At 39.2% G+C, this 13,329-nt stretch overlaps 1 protein-coding gene across 1 annotated transcript in view; it reads right to left on the bottom strand.

The window, feature by feature from the left end:
• Window positions 1–13,329, bottom strand: part of LOC127569203 (lysine-specific demethylase 3B-like) — a 101,719-nt gene that overhangs the window by 14,799 nt on the left and 73,591 nt on the right. The window contains exons 18-23 of the mRNA XM_052013608.1: window positions 12,157–12,419; window positions 10,381–10,650; window positions 9,292–9,463; window positions 2,821–2,911; window positions 2,614–2,744; window positions 1,758–1,877 (exon numbers count right to left, since the gene is read on the bottom strand). Of these exons, the coding sequence (XP_051869568.1) occupies window positions 1,758–1,877; window positions 2,614–2,744; window positions 2,821–2,911; window positions 9,292–9,463; window positions 10,381–10,650; window positions 12,157–12,419 (1,047 nt within the window). The remainder of the gene's footprint in view (window positions 1–1,757; window positions 1,878–2,613; window positions 2,745–2,820; window positions 2,912–9,291; window positions 9,464–10,380; window positions 10,651–12,156; window positions 12,420–13,329) is intronic.

Genomic DNA, 13,329 nt, shown 5'->3' on the forward strand with positions numbered 1-13,329 from the left:
CAGAATTGGAAGAGCAAATGATCTGTGTTGCAGGACAGGAGATGATTACAGAACTTGTAAAATCAGTGAAGGTGAGCCAATGGAGGGGTTTCAAAACAAGGATACAAATTTTAAAACTGCGGCATTCCCGGAGGAGGAGGCAATGTAGTCCAGCAAACACAGTGCGATGGGTAAACAGGACTCAGCACAAGTTAGTATATGGACAACAGAATTGAAGATGCCTTTAAGTTTATTAAGGGTAAAAGATGGGCAGCTGGCCAGCATAGTACTAAAATAATTTAAACGTAGAGTAACAAACACATGGAAGAATGTTTTGTCAGCACAGGTTCAGGAGAAAGAGTAAGGCTACGTTTTGAATGAAGAAGGCATGGTAGACTACCAAGGCATTGCAAGCTACAGACCAAGTACCAGCAAATGGGATTAATATAGATGGATACTTGTTGGTCGGCATGGACATGGTGGGCCAAGGAGCCTGCTTCTATGCTGTACGACAAAGTGCACAGTCCTGATATTGCAGATATTACTGTTGTCTGAACTTTGACGCAATGCCAAAATTGCATCAAGATTTCAAAGCGTCTGGATTGGCCTCAGGCATTTGTTAAGGTGAGAGATGGATCTAGTGCCAAGGGAACAGAAATTGTGAGGGGCAAGAGGCCCCATTAAACATAAATGGTTGGAATAATGGCATCCAGACAATATGACTATCCAAAAAAAAGTTTAATTGAAAAGGAGACGACTGCAGAATAACAGCACTTCGTTACGTACTGTTATAATTGCATTTAGAGCTAGATCGGTTAGTCTACCAATTCTTTTTTTATTTGAGCTCAATTTTTAAAACAAAAACCAGCATGGAAGATTAATTTATAAGCAATTATTATAATAGTGTTATCGTAATTAATGCTAGGTGCCCAAGCTAAATAAGATGGGACTTGTCAGTTATCAGCAGTTTAAGAATTAAAGGTAGCTTTTTTATTAAAAATAAAAACAAAGGATATTATAACTGTGGAATAAGTTACCAGAGAAGACAGATGAACAGACTATGAATTAGTGCAGGCAGCAACTAAATAGGTTTCTGGTGTAAAGCAGAGATGGGAGCTTTAATGAGAAGGTTCGTATAGGGGACTGAAATTAAAAAGAAAAGGCAGGTCATTGGGTAAATGGTCATAATACACCTAAAAATCTGTACTTTTCCAAACTGCAGTGCCACAAGAGCTCATTTTTGTCAATAGATATCCTCAGGAAGTAACAAAAATAGTGTCAGAAAAAAAATACAGCTGCATTTTCAATTTGCAATGAATCCTATGGGCCAAAAATCAACAAATCTTGAAGTCATGAAATTTGATATTGTCTTGGGAAAAAAATAATTCTAACCTCATGTTTTATTCATCTTTTTGCACTTTCATGAAACATGCTTTTACTCCCCCTCTACTGCTGCCGGTCACCAAATGTGATAAGGATGTGATCTTTGTGATAAGGAATTATTCCATTGATTTTTGTGCATATGTGCACCCACTGTTTGTGAGTACTGTTTTAGATCTTCCACACAATAGAGCTATTCAAATTCACCACTGAAACCAACTGTTCATTCTAAGGACTATCAGCAGCCACAGGGCAGTGTATCAGCAGGAAATACTATATAACGGATGACATTATTTTTCAAAAATATAAAAGTAAATATGATTGAAGTGAAATCATGGCATTACTAAAACGAGTTACATAGCACCAAAAACTAAATTTTACACAGTGACAGAACTTACCTTCTTCATGGTTGTTCTCCCCTATAGGTATACCAACATAAACCATTACATTAACTGCATCAGACACATCTAGATGGAGATTTGTTGTTCCAACTTTCCGATCTTCTGTTGTTATTAACCCTAAAAGAACCACAGTTTTTTCTGAGTGCCATGTAAAATCAACAAAATTCAAGGAACTGATAAATAGCAAATATTATTTGAAAGGAGAACAAAATTATGCTCTGGAGGTTTATCTAAAAATTACTTTTCACATTCAAGAAGGTTTGAACAAGTAGGAAAATCACACATCAACTCAGAGGTTTCTCTCAACCTCCACAACATTGCTGAAGACGTCTAAAATTAGTTAGAGTGCCTTCCAAGTCATCACTTTGCTTTTATTTCCTATGCCAGAAACAGCAAAAGTAAATCTAACATGGTACATTAGCAGATTTCTGTGTCATAAGTAGCTAGTTCACTCTATCCATCATTTATGTCTAGATGAAACACCAAGGACAACGTCTAGTGGGAATATTAAAAAACCACTCATCCAAGGTTAACAAATTAATTAAAATGATCACAACGCCAGACTAAAGTCATAATATTCACATGATAGAGGCTAGATGTAAAAGTTTACAACTTATTGTGATGTATAGGGTAATAGGCTGTAATAGTTATGTTCTGTCTGACTGCTGTGCAAAAGGAAGCTTAGGGTAAGTTTTGAGAATTTACATGATAGAAATAGATCTTATACATGGAAATTCTAAGCTTAGTAATTAAATCTGCTGTGATCTACAAGTTTGTGGAAGAGTATGAAATGAAACATTGATATCCCATTGCTGAACCAACAGAACACATCAATGCAACTTGCAATACTTACCATAGGCATTGTACATCTTTGGTCCAAGGTCAGGTCGCACAAAGTAGTTTGGGAGTCTTGAAGCCAGATTTAATCTCCCATCTCTCTTTGTGTACTCAGGTAGAGGAAGGTTGTTCATCAGGTCATCAAACCTGCAAACCAAGCAGTAAGAGACTAATGTCTTGTATTTGCCATCTAGAAGTTAACATGAAATTCAAATTTTATTACCTGGTTGGCATCATATCCCTAAAATCTTCACCCGGAGGCCAATCTTTGAGTTTCAAAACCATCGGTTGCCCCTCCTCAGATTTTAAACGTTCTGTTAAGACAAAATAATTATAATTAAAGCAAGAATTAAGAAAGCCACAATGGGTAAAATATTCCACGTTGTATAACTAAGTTTGCTGATGACACAAAGCAACATGGGAATGTGAAAAGTGCTTAGGATGCAGAGACTTCAAAGGGATATGGACAAGCTAAGTGAGTGGGCAACAACATGGCAGATAGAATACAACGTGGATACAATTTGATTACAAGATGAAAGATGTCTTCTCACAGCTACCAAGAGTCTTGGCATGACCACACCACACCTCATGTGCAATTTTGATCATCTTGAATAAAAAAAGGATGCACTTGCTATGGATTGATTGACAGCAGTAAAGACCAGTTTCTGGGTTGGTAGGCCTGTCTTAAGAGGAGAGATCGAGTAGGCTAGACCTCTATTCTTTAGAGTTTAGAAGAATGAGCGATGACCTTACTGAAATCCTCAAATTTCTTAGAGGGATCAACAGCATTTATGGAGCACAAGGGATGTTTTGCCTAGGTAAAGAGTCTAAATTTAGGGGTTACAGTCTCAGAATGAGTAGGCCACTTATGACTGAAATGAGGTGAAGTTGTTTCACTTGGGGGGAGGGGGGGTGCGTATTTTTGGAAAGCGTTACCCCAGAGAAAATAGAGGCAAGGTGATTGATTGCACTCCTAAGAGAGTTTAATAGATTTCTGAATATTAAAAGATTAAGAGATGTGGGGTTAGGGCAGGAAAATGATAAATCAACCATGTCTTAAATGTATCTTGGAAAGGGCTTCAGGGACCAATAGCTTATTCCTGCTTCTAATTTTTTCTATATCTTTGAACTTGGCTCAGTTTGAACATACAAATGATTAGAATAGTAACCACTGCGCGAGTACAGGGATGGGGAGAAATATAGAACAGTAAAGTGCAAGAACAGGCTTTTCAGCCCACCATGTTTATGCTGACCAATCTAAACATCTGCCAGTACATGGTTCTTCTTCCTCTATCCCTAACCCTGCCCATTCTTGTGTCTGCTTAAGTGCCTCCTAAACGTCACTGTCGTATCCCTTTCTACCGCCTCCTCTGGCAATGTGTTCCAGGCACCTGCCACTGTGTTTAAAAAAAACGTACCTCGCACATCTCCTTTAACCTTTCTCCTTTTCATCTTAAACCTATGCCCTCTAGCATTTGATATTTCTACCTTGGAAAGATTCTACATACCCTATCTATGCCTCTCATAACTTTATATATTTCTATCAAGTCACCCCTCAGCCTTCGACGCTCCAGAGAAAACAATCCAAGCTCGTCCAATCTCCCCTCATAGCTAATACGCTCCAATCCAGGCCCCATCCTGGTAAATCTCTTCGCATCCTCTCCAAAGCCTCCAGATTTTTCCTGTACTGTGACCAGAACTGCAGACAGTATTCCAAATTTGGACTAATCAAAGTTTTATATAGCCGTCGCATGATATCCCAACTTTTATACTCCTTGCCTTGACCAGTGAAGGCAAGCATGACACACGCCTTCTTTACTACCCTATCCACTTATGTTACCGTTTTCAGAGAGCTGTGGACTTGCACCCAAGATCCCACTGTACATCAATGCTCTCAAGGGTCCTGCCATTTACTGTATGCCTTCTTCTTGCATTTGACTTCCCCAAATGTAACACCTCACACGTCTGAATTAAAATCCATCTGCTATTTCGCCACCGAAATTTCCAACTGATCTATATTCCGCCAAATCATTTGACAACCTTCCTCATTATACACAACTCCACCAATTTTCATGCTGTCTGCAAAACTTACTAATCAGACCACCTACATTTTCATCCAGATCATCTGCGTGTATCACAAACAGCCAAGGTCCCATCACTCATCCTTGAGGAACACCACTGTCACAGACTTCTGGTCAGAAAAACATCCCTCCACCATAACCCTCTGCCTTCTATAACCATGCCAATTTTGTATCCAACTTACCAACTCACTGTGGATCCTATGTGACTTTATCTTGTGGACTAGCCTACCATGAGGCACCATGTCAAATGCTTTACTAAAGTCCATGCAGACAACATCCAATGCCCTACCCTCATCAATCATCTTTGTCACTTCCTCAAAAAGCTCAATCAAATTTGTGAGATGGGACCTCCCTGCACAAAGCCACGCTGACTTTCCCCAATAAGTCCATGCTTTTCCAAATGCAAGTAAATCCTGTCCCTAAGAATCTTCTCCAATTAGTTCCCTACCACAGATGTAGGGCTCATCGGTCTATAATTTCTTGGTTTATTCCCGTTGCCTTTCTTAAACAAAGTAACAACAATAGTTATTCGATGGAATCTACTGATATACTGTCCCATTCTGCAATTTACTATGCACATATACAGTGGCATGCAAAGGTTTGGGCACCCCTGGTCAAAATTTCTGTTACTGTGAATAGCTAAGTGAGTAAAAGATGACCTGATTTCCAAAAGGCATAAAGTTAAAGATGACACATTTCTTTAATATTTTAAGATTACTTTTTTTATTTCCATCTTTTACAGTTTCAAAATAACAAAAAAGGAAAAGGGCCCGAAGCAAAAGTTTGGGCACCTTGCATGGTCAGTACTTAGTAACCCCCACCTTTGGCAAGTATCACAGCTTGTAAACGCTTTCTGTAGCCAGCTAAGAGTCTTTCAATTCTTGTTTGGGGGATTTTCACCCATCCTTCCTTGCAAAAGGCTTCTAGTTCTGTGAGATTCTTGGGCCATCTTGCATGCTGCTCTTTTGCGGTCTATCCACAGATTTTCGATGACGTTTAGGTTGGGGAACTGTGAGGGCCATGGCAAAACCTTCAGCTTGTGCCTCGAGGTAGTCTATTGTGGATTTTGAGGTGTGTCTAGGATCATTATCTTGTTGTAGAAGCCATCCTCTTTTCAGCTTCAGCTTTTTTTTTTACACAGATGGTGTGATGTTTGCTTCCAGAATTTGCTGGTATTTAATTGAATTCATTCTTCCCTCTACCAGTGAAATGTTCCCCGTGCCACTGGCTGCAACATATGCCCAAAGCATGATCGATCCACCCCTGTGCTTAACAGTTGGAGAGGTGTTCTTTTCATGAAATTCTGCACCCTTTTTTCTCCAAACATGCCTTTGCTCATTGCAGCCAAAAAGTTCTATTTTAACTTCATCAGTTCACAGGACTTGTTTCCAAAATGCATCAGGCTTATTTAGATGTTCCTTTACCAACTTCTGACGCTGAATTTTGTGGTGAGGACGCAGGAAAGGTTTTCTTCTGATGACTCTTCCATGAAGGTCATATTTGTGCAGGTGTGGCTGCACAGTAGAACAGTGCACCACCATTCCAGAATCTGCTAAATCTTCCTGAAGGTCTTTTGCAGTCAAACGGGGGTTTCGATTTGCCTTTCTAGCAATCATACTAGCAGTTCTCTCGGAAAGTTTTCTTGGTCTTCCAGACCTCAACTTGACCTCCACCGTTCCTGTTAACTGCCATTTCTTAATTACATTATGAACTGAGGAAACATCTACCTAAAAACGCTCTGCTATCTTCTTATAGCCTTCTCCTGCTTTGTGGGCATCATTTATTTTAATTTTCAGAGTGCTAGGCAACTGCTTTGAGGAGCCCATGGCTGCTGATTGTTGGGACAAGGTTTGAGGAGTTGGGATATTTATAAAGCTTTGAAATTTGCATCACCTGGCCTTTCCTAACAATGACTGTGAACAAGCCATAGCCCTAACAAGCTAATGAAGGTCTGAGACCTTGGTAAAAGTTATCTGAGAGCTCAAATCTCTTGGGGTGTCCAAACTTTTGCATGGTGCTCCTTTCCTTTTTTTCCACTCTAAAATTGTACAAAACAAAAATAATACTTGCTTAAAATGTTGAAAAGAATGTTTCATCTTTAAATTTATGACTTTTGGAGATCAGTTCATCTTCTACTCACTTAACTATTCATAGTAACAGAAATTTTGACCAGGGGTGTCCAAACTTTTGCATGCCACTATATAGTATTAGCTTAGGTTTAAATAAGACAAACACTAAAATGAAAAATGCATTACTCTACTGTACTTCCTTATCAATGAATGTAATCGGTAATAACATCTCCTCCACACTGACAATCAACATAGGTGCACCTCAAGGATGTGTGATTAGCCCACTACTCTACTTTCTCTACACTCATAGCTGTGTGGCTAAGTACAGCTCAAACGCCATCTATAGATTCACTGATGACACCACTGTTGTCGGCACAATCTCAGATGGCAACAAGGTGGTGTACAGGAGTGAGATAGATCGGCTGGTTGAGTAGTGTTGCAACAACAACCTCGCACTCAACATCAGCAAGACTAAGGAATTGACTGTGGACTTCAGGAAGGGGAAGTTGGGAGAATACACACTAGTCCTCGTTGAGGGGTCAACAGTGGAAAGGGTGAGCAGCTTCAAGTTCCTGGATGTCAACATCTCGGAGAATCTATCCTGGGCCCAACACATTGATGCAATTGTGAAGAAGGCATGCCAGCGGCTCTACTTCATTAGGAGTTTGAGGAGATCTGGTATGTCATCAAAGACTTTTGCAAATTTCTATAGATGTATGGTGGAGAGCATTGCAACTGGCTGCATCACAGCCTGGTATGGAGGCTCCAATGCGCAGGATCGCAAGAGGCTGAAGAGGGTTGTAGAGTCAGCCAGCTCCATCACGGGCACAACCTTCCCCACCATCGAGGATGCCTTCAAGAGGCAGTGTCTCAAGGTGGCAGCGTCCATCACTAAGGACCCTTACCATCCAGGACATGCCCTCTTCTCGTTACTACCATCAGGGAGGTGGTACAGGAGCCTGAAGACCCACACTCAATGACTTAGGAACAGCTTCTTTTCCTCTACTATCAGATTTCTGAATGGTCCAAGAACCAATGAACACTACTTCATTATTCCTTTTATTTTGCACAATTTCTTCTGTAATTTATAGTAATTTTTATGTCTTTGCACTGTACTGCTGCCGCAAAACAACAAATTTCATGACATACAAGTCAGTGAAAATAAATCTGATACTGATTCTAATATTAATGTAGTTTCTTGTATTTTTGTACATTCATTCTACATCCTGACCAGAATTTAATAGCTATAGTGATAGTAGAGTAAGAATATAACATGTATAATTAAAGAATCCGCATTTCCCTTTCATGATCTAGCTTCAGTATTAAGAGTCCAGAAGTAAACCCCAGGGTACATTAATTTCTTCACCTTGACTACAACACCCAAATCTTTTTGAAGAAGCATTCGAAAATTAAGTCATCATCAAGCATTTTCTTTCAAATGACGTAGAGCTCTTATGAGAATTTAAACTGAAACTATATACAGCTATGGCATGCACATGTTTTATAAGCTACTTGGTAACAGGCCTGCCATTTCTAATAGCATTTTTTGCATAATGAAAGTAGAGTTCAAAAATGCAGATAATGATTAACGCATTGGCTCTAAAACTTTTCCAGTGCCTTTTATTAAAGCTGCTTCATGCACTACTATGACTCTCTGCAAAGGGTTTAGAAGAGTAATGACTGAGGGAAAAAATCTCAGATAAGGCAAGGTTTTTCATATTCATGACATTCATACTCTGGACCATCAACTGCACGTGACCTGCCCCATCATCTCATTAGTTGTCTCTTAAAAATAGCTGTTTTCCAGAAAACTTTATTGAAATGAGTATAGGAACAGGGTAGGCCATTCAGTCCTGAAGCCTGTTCCATGAGATCATGGCTAATCCATGAATTCTACATTCCTGCCTTTGTGCCATACTTCCAAATCAACAACTATCAGATTTCAAATCAACAACTGTCAGATTTCAAATCAACAACTGTCAGATTTCAAATCAACAACTGTCTTTTGTGGGTGGGAGTCTGAAGTTCAACCATCTTCTGCTTGTAAAAGTGCTTTGTACTTTCATTCCTGCAAAGTCTGAGAGCTAACTTTCAGATTAAGCCCTTCGTTCCAGATACCCGAGCCAACAGAAACAGTTTCTCTCCATTTTCCTCGAAAACTATCAAATCATTCCATAATCTTCTGAATTCCAAGGAATATAACCCTGGTCCCTATAATTCCTTGTAATCTAATATTTGGAATCTTGGTAATACTCTGGACAAACTAACATATCCTTCCTAAGGTGCAGCGACAAGTTGTCTGCACATAACCAATTTCCAGCCTGTGTTTATGCATGATTTTCAAGTAATTCAAAAGGCCAGCAAGGCTTACAACAGACTTACTGGTTTACCCTTCCTGCAAGTCACATTAACTAATTATAAATCCTGTGATTTTTTTGCTTATAGTCTGGAGACTGTTTATTGATTTTATTCATCATGAATTCCCTTTTGGCTTCTATAATTTTATGAAATGTTTTATTTTGGAAAAGTAATTTCTGTACTTACTTGAAATAATCTCAAAACCATCCCAAAAGTCCCGAACTTTCACATCAGAGATGATAGCACAATTTCTACAGTTGACTAGGTCAACTTCTTGGTCTCCAAACTCCTGGCTGAAAGCTTCAGGTTTCCAGAGGGCTGTGTTCAGCTTCTTATGTACACCAGATACTAACACAGGCTGAGAAGAACAGTATGTGAGAAAATGGTTTGGTGAGAATTCAGAGAGCCCACTTAAGTACACTTCAATCTTTCTAAACAGTCCAAAGTAAATAATTGCTCAACATGATTAGTGCTACACAAAAAACTAGGCTGTGTTGAGCTTCCTCCACGATTAAGTAACACTTGATGGTTCCATTATAAACATTTTTTCTAAAAAAAAACTTGTTTATGCAGTCTAAGGAGCTCAAAATGAAAAGCCCAGGCTTTGCATATACACAAGTAGAACTGTACACTTTGAGTACAAAGATTACAAAACATAAAAGATTCCATCACTTCAAGGCATTTAAATTCCATTTAAAAATAGAATGCTGTATTAGTGTAAAAGCAAACATTGGGTCTAAAGCTCAGAACTAAGGCTTCATAGAAAAAGGATCTGTCATGCTAAAATTAGGTTAAGTGATTATCAATGAAGGCATATAAATTAATCCACATAATCTACAGATGGACTCGAACTTCGAAATTTGAATACTGAAGAGTTCTGAAATTGCAATCAAGTGAGAAGTTTGATAAATTGCTAAAATTGAACTTTTCTTGGTATTCTGGGAGAAATGGAAAAAAACTGAGCAATGAACCCAGAGCAAATTATCCAAAGAGGGCAAAGGTACTAAAAAAAACGCCTCAAAGCTTTAGCTATCTTTTTCTATTTGGGAGGAGATTGCCCACTCGGCATCCAGAAATAGGAGAAATGGAGAAATCCACAGGACGTTTTGAAATGATTCCATTAATGAACAACTAGCCTGACAATAAGTGCTATTCTACATCCTACCTAATCTTAAATGAGAGTTTTCCCACTTCTATCATTAACCATCCAGCTAGAAACCTATTCAAAACTTGTGTATCTATTAAGTGGGAGCATAATTTGTCTGTATTGTATACCTGACCCTGTTTCCAGCACTCCCTGAAGATCTTCCAGTTATTTTTGTTGCTGGGGTCTTGCAGGCAGAGAAGCCGACCATCACAGAGCCAGCAGTGTTGTGTGTTTGGGTCTAGAACACTCATTTCCATTACACCTTGCTTCTTGGTCTCTTTCATTGTCTCTGTAGGATTCCCACTTCGCTTTGATGTGTCAGTGGACATTTTGTTTTCTACTACCGATGCAATTATGTGATCCAGGAAATTCGGTAGCCCTCCCTTCCCCTTATCAGTCTATTAAAAAACAAAGAGTGAAAAAAATTAAGGGCAATAGATGTAAACAAAGGTTATTTCAAATGGTTCAGCTCTGCATTCAAGAAGGAAGCCCAACTCAATTCTATTCTACATATAACACAGGAATTAAAAGCCTTCAAATCCTATAGATATTTATTTCCCTTCCACTCTGACTAGTCTCTACTTACCTGTGGCAAAATAGAACTGGGAGGTGGGGGTGGGGGAGAGAGAGAGACGACGACGACTTGGACAACTCATTAACTGATGGTACTACCAAGCTACTATCGACAATGTATTCTGGGTATTGACGTCCGCTACCCAGAATACATTGTGGAACTCAGGAAGGATGACAGGTAGTAATTGCCCATATCTAAATATGCCACGAGTGCATGGGGTACAGCATATGGAATCAATGTTGAAGATTCTTAGGGTTCTAAGACTGGATATAGCCATGGATTGCGATGGAGTAGTCTGGGATGCTGGCTGAAAGGTACGATTCTGAGAACATGAACATGTTAAGTGGTTGGTTGACTCATCTGTGAGATAAGCACCCCAATTTAAACAACACTCCTCAGATACAAGTGAGAAGAACCTGTATTTAACAAAGTTAACTGGGATAGGTCTGCCTTTCCTAGTCAGAATCCAGTAGCCAGGCCATTGATAAGTGGTTGATCTAGTTTTATTCTTGGTTCTAAATCTGGCAAAGTAGCTTGCTAATAATCAACCATGTTGTTATAAGTCTACAGTTTACACATAGATCAGACTGGAAAAAGATAGCAGGTACTTTTTTCCTGAAAAACATTAGTGAACCAGAATTTTTTTGGACAAAAAAAAACCATAGGTAAAAACACAAGAACTAAAGAAAATAGGAGCAGTAGGCCATCAGGCCCATGAAGCTTGCCCCACCATTTGATATGCCAGTTCCCCATATCCCTCAATTCCTCCATCTTTCAAATATTTATCCATCTCCACCTTAAATACATCTAATGATCTGGCCTCCACCAGAGAATTCCAGACATTCACTATCCGTTGAGAGAAGAAATTTCTATGCACTTCAGTTTCAAATGACTGGTCCCTTATTTTGTTGGTATGTTCCTTTGTTCATGACTCTCCAACAGTGAAATTGGTAGGATTTCATGGTTAATACCAGCACTTTTCAAAAATGCAAGATTATTTAAATCTCCCAGCTGCCATGTTGGAATTTGAATTGATGACCAAAGGTCGTTAGTTCATGCCCGTGGTTCACTAGTCCAGTAACGTAAACCCTACGGCACAGTGAAAGTATGATGACCAAAACTAGACAATACACCACATATGGGCTCAGCAAAGTTAATATTAACATTAAAATTGGCACAGACATGCCGTGTGGATCAACTTACAAATCAACATTTTTGACTTCAATACCTGTTGTTGAATTATACCACTGTATGACCAATTATATCAACAGTTTTCACTTTTTAAAATATATCAAAAATTTCAAGTGTCACACTGCTTAGACATACTTACTGTTGGGACAGATGGGAAGACTGATGGAAATGGAAGGCTGGTCTCAGCAGCACCTCGCTGTAATTTTCCTGGGGCAGAATTTAGAAGATCCCTAAGGCTTGAGCCTTCAGTCTTAGTTGTTGAAGGGCCTCCAGATAAAAGACTGCTGAAGGGTTCTAAAATGGAGGGAGGCTTGGACAAAGCATTAAATGAGTCCAGAGCTAAGGGAGGCTTAGAGTCTTGACTTTGGCTCAGCACAGATCTCAAAGAAGAATTACTGCTTTCTGGGAAGAAAGGAAAAATGAAAAATTGAACTAGCAAATGATAAGATGCATTAGCAAAAGCAAATAGAATGACTTTTCTCTATATTTAGTGTTGGCTAACGTTGTGATTGCTGTAAGTGAAAGTTTCCATATATGCCATTTGCAAATATCCTGAATCTCAACCATTAGTAGACATCTGAAAACATTTATGAGCTTTAGAGATGGACTTCTACAAAACTGATCCAAGAATGCACAGGATCTAAGAGGGTGGTTTCATCATCCTCACAATAAATATTTACAAGTTACTGCTATAACAACCAATCAGCAACATTCAATTAAATTTGTAAAGAGTTACTACATTAATTATCACCTAAAAAAATAGCAGAATACCCAGAGTTTTTAAAAGATACAAATTTCAAAAGATACAAATGTCACCAAGAAGGAGGGTTGTAGAAGAGGGACCTAGGAGCACAAGTACATAGTTCCCTGAAGGTGGTGTCACAGGTAGACAGGGTGGTGAAGAAGGCATATGGCACACTGGCCTTCATCAGTCAGGGCATTGATCATAGGACTTGGGACATTATGTTGCAGTTGTACAAGATATTGGTAAGGCCACACCTGGAGTACTGTGTACAATTTTGGTTACTATTATAAGAAAGACGTCATTAAGCTGGAAAGAATGCAAAGAAGATTTACAAGAATGGTGCCAGGACTTGAGGGCCTGAGTTATAGGGAAAGGTTAGGCAGGCTAGGACTTTATTCCTTGAAGCATAGGAGACTGAAGGGTGACCTTATAGAGGTGTACACAATCATGAGGGGCATAGATAACGTGAATGCACCCTGTCTTTTTCCCAGGGTGGAGAATCAAAAACAAGAGGTCATAGGTTTAAGGTGAGAGGGGAAAGATTTAGAAAGGATCTGAGGGGCAACT

Source organism: Pristis pectinata, chromosome 4 (assembly GCF_009764475.1).
Source record: "Pristis pectinata isolate sPriPec2 chromosome 4, sPriPec2.1.pri, whole genome shotgun sequence".
Taxonomy (NCBI): domain Eukaryota; kingdom Metazoa; phylum Chordata; class Chondrichthyes; order Rhinopristiformes; family Pristidae; genus Pristis; species Pristis pectinata.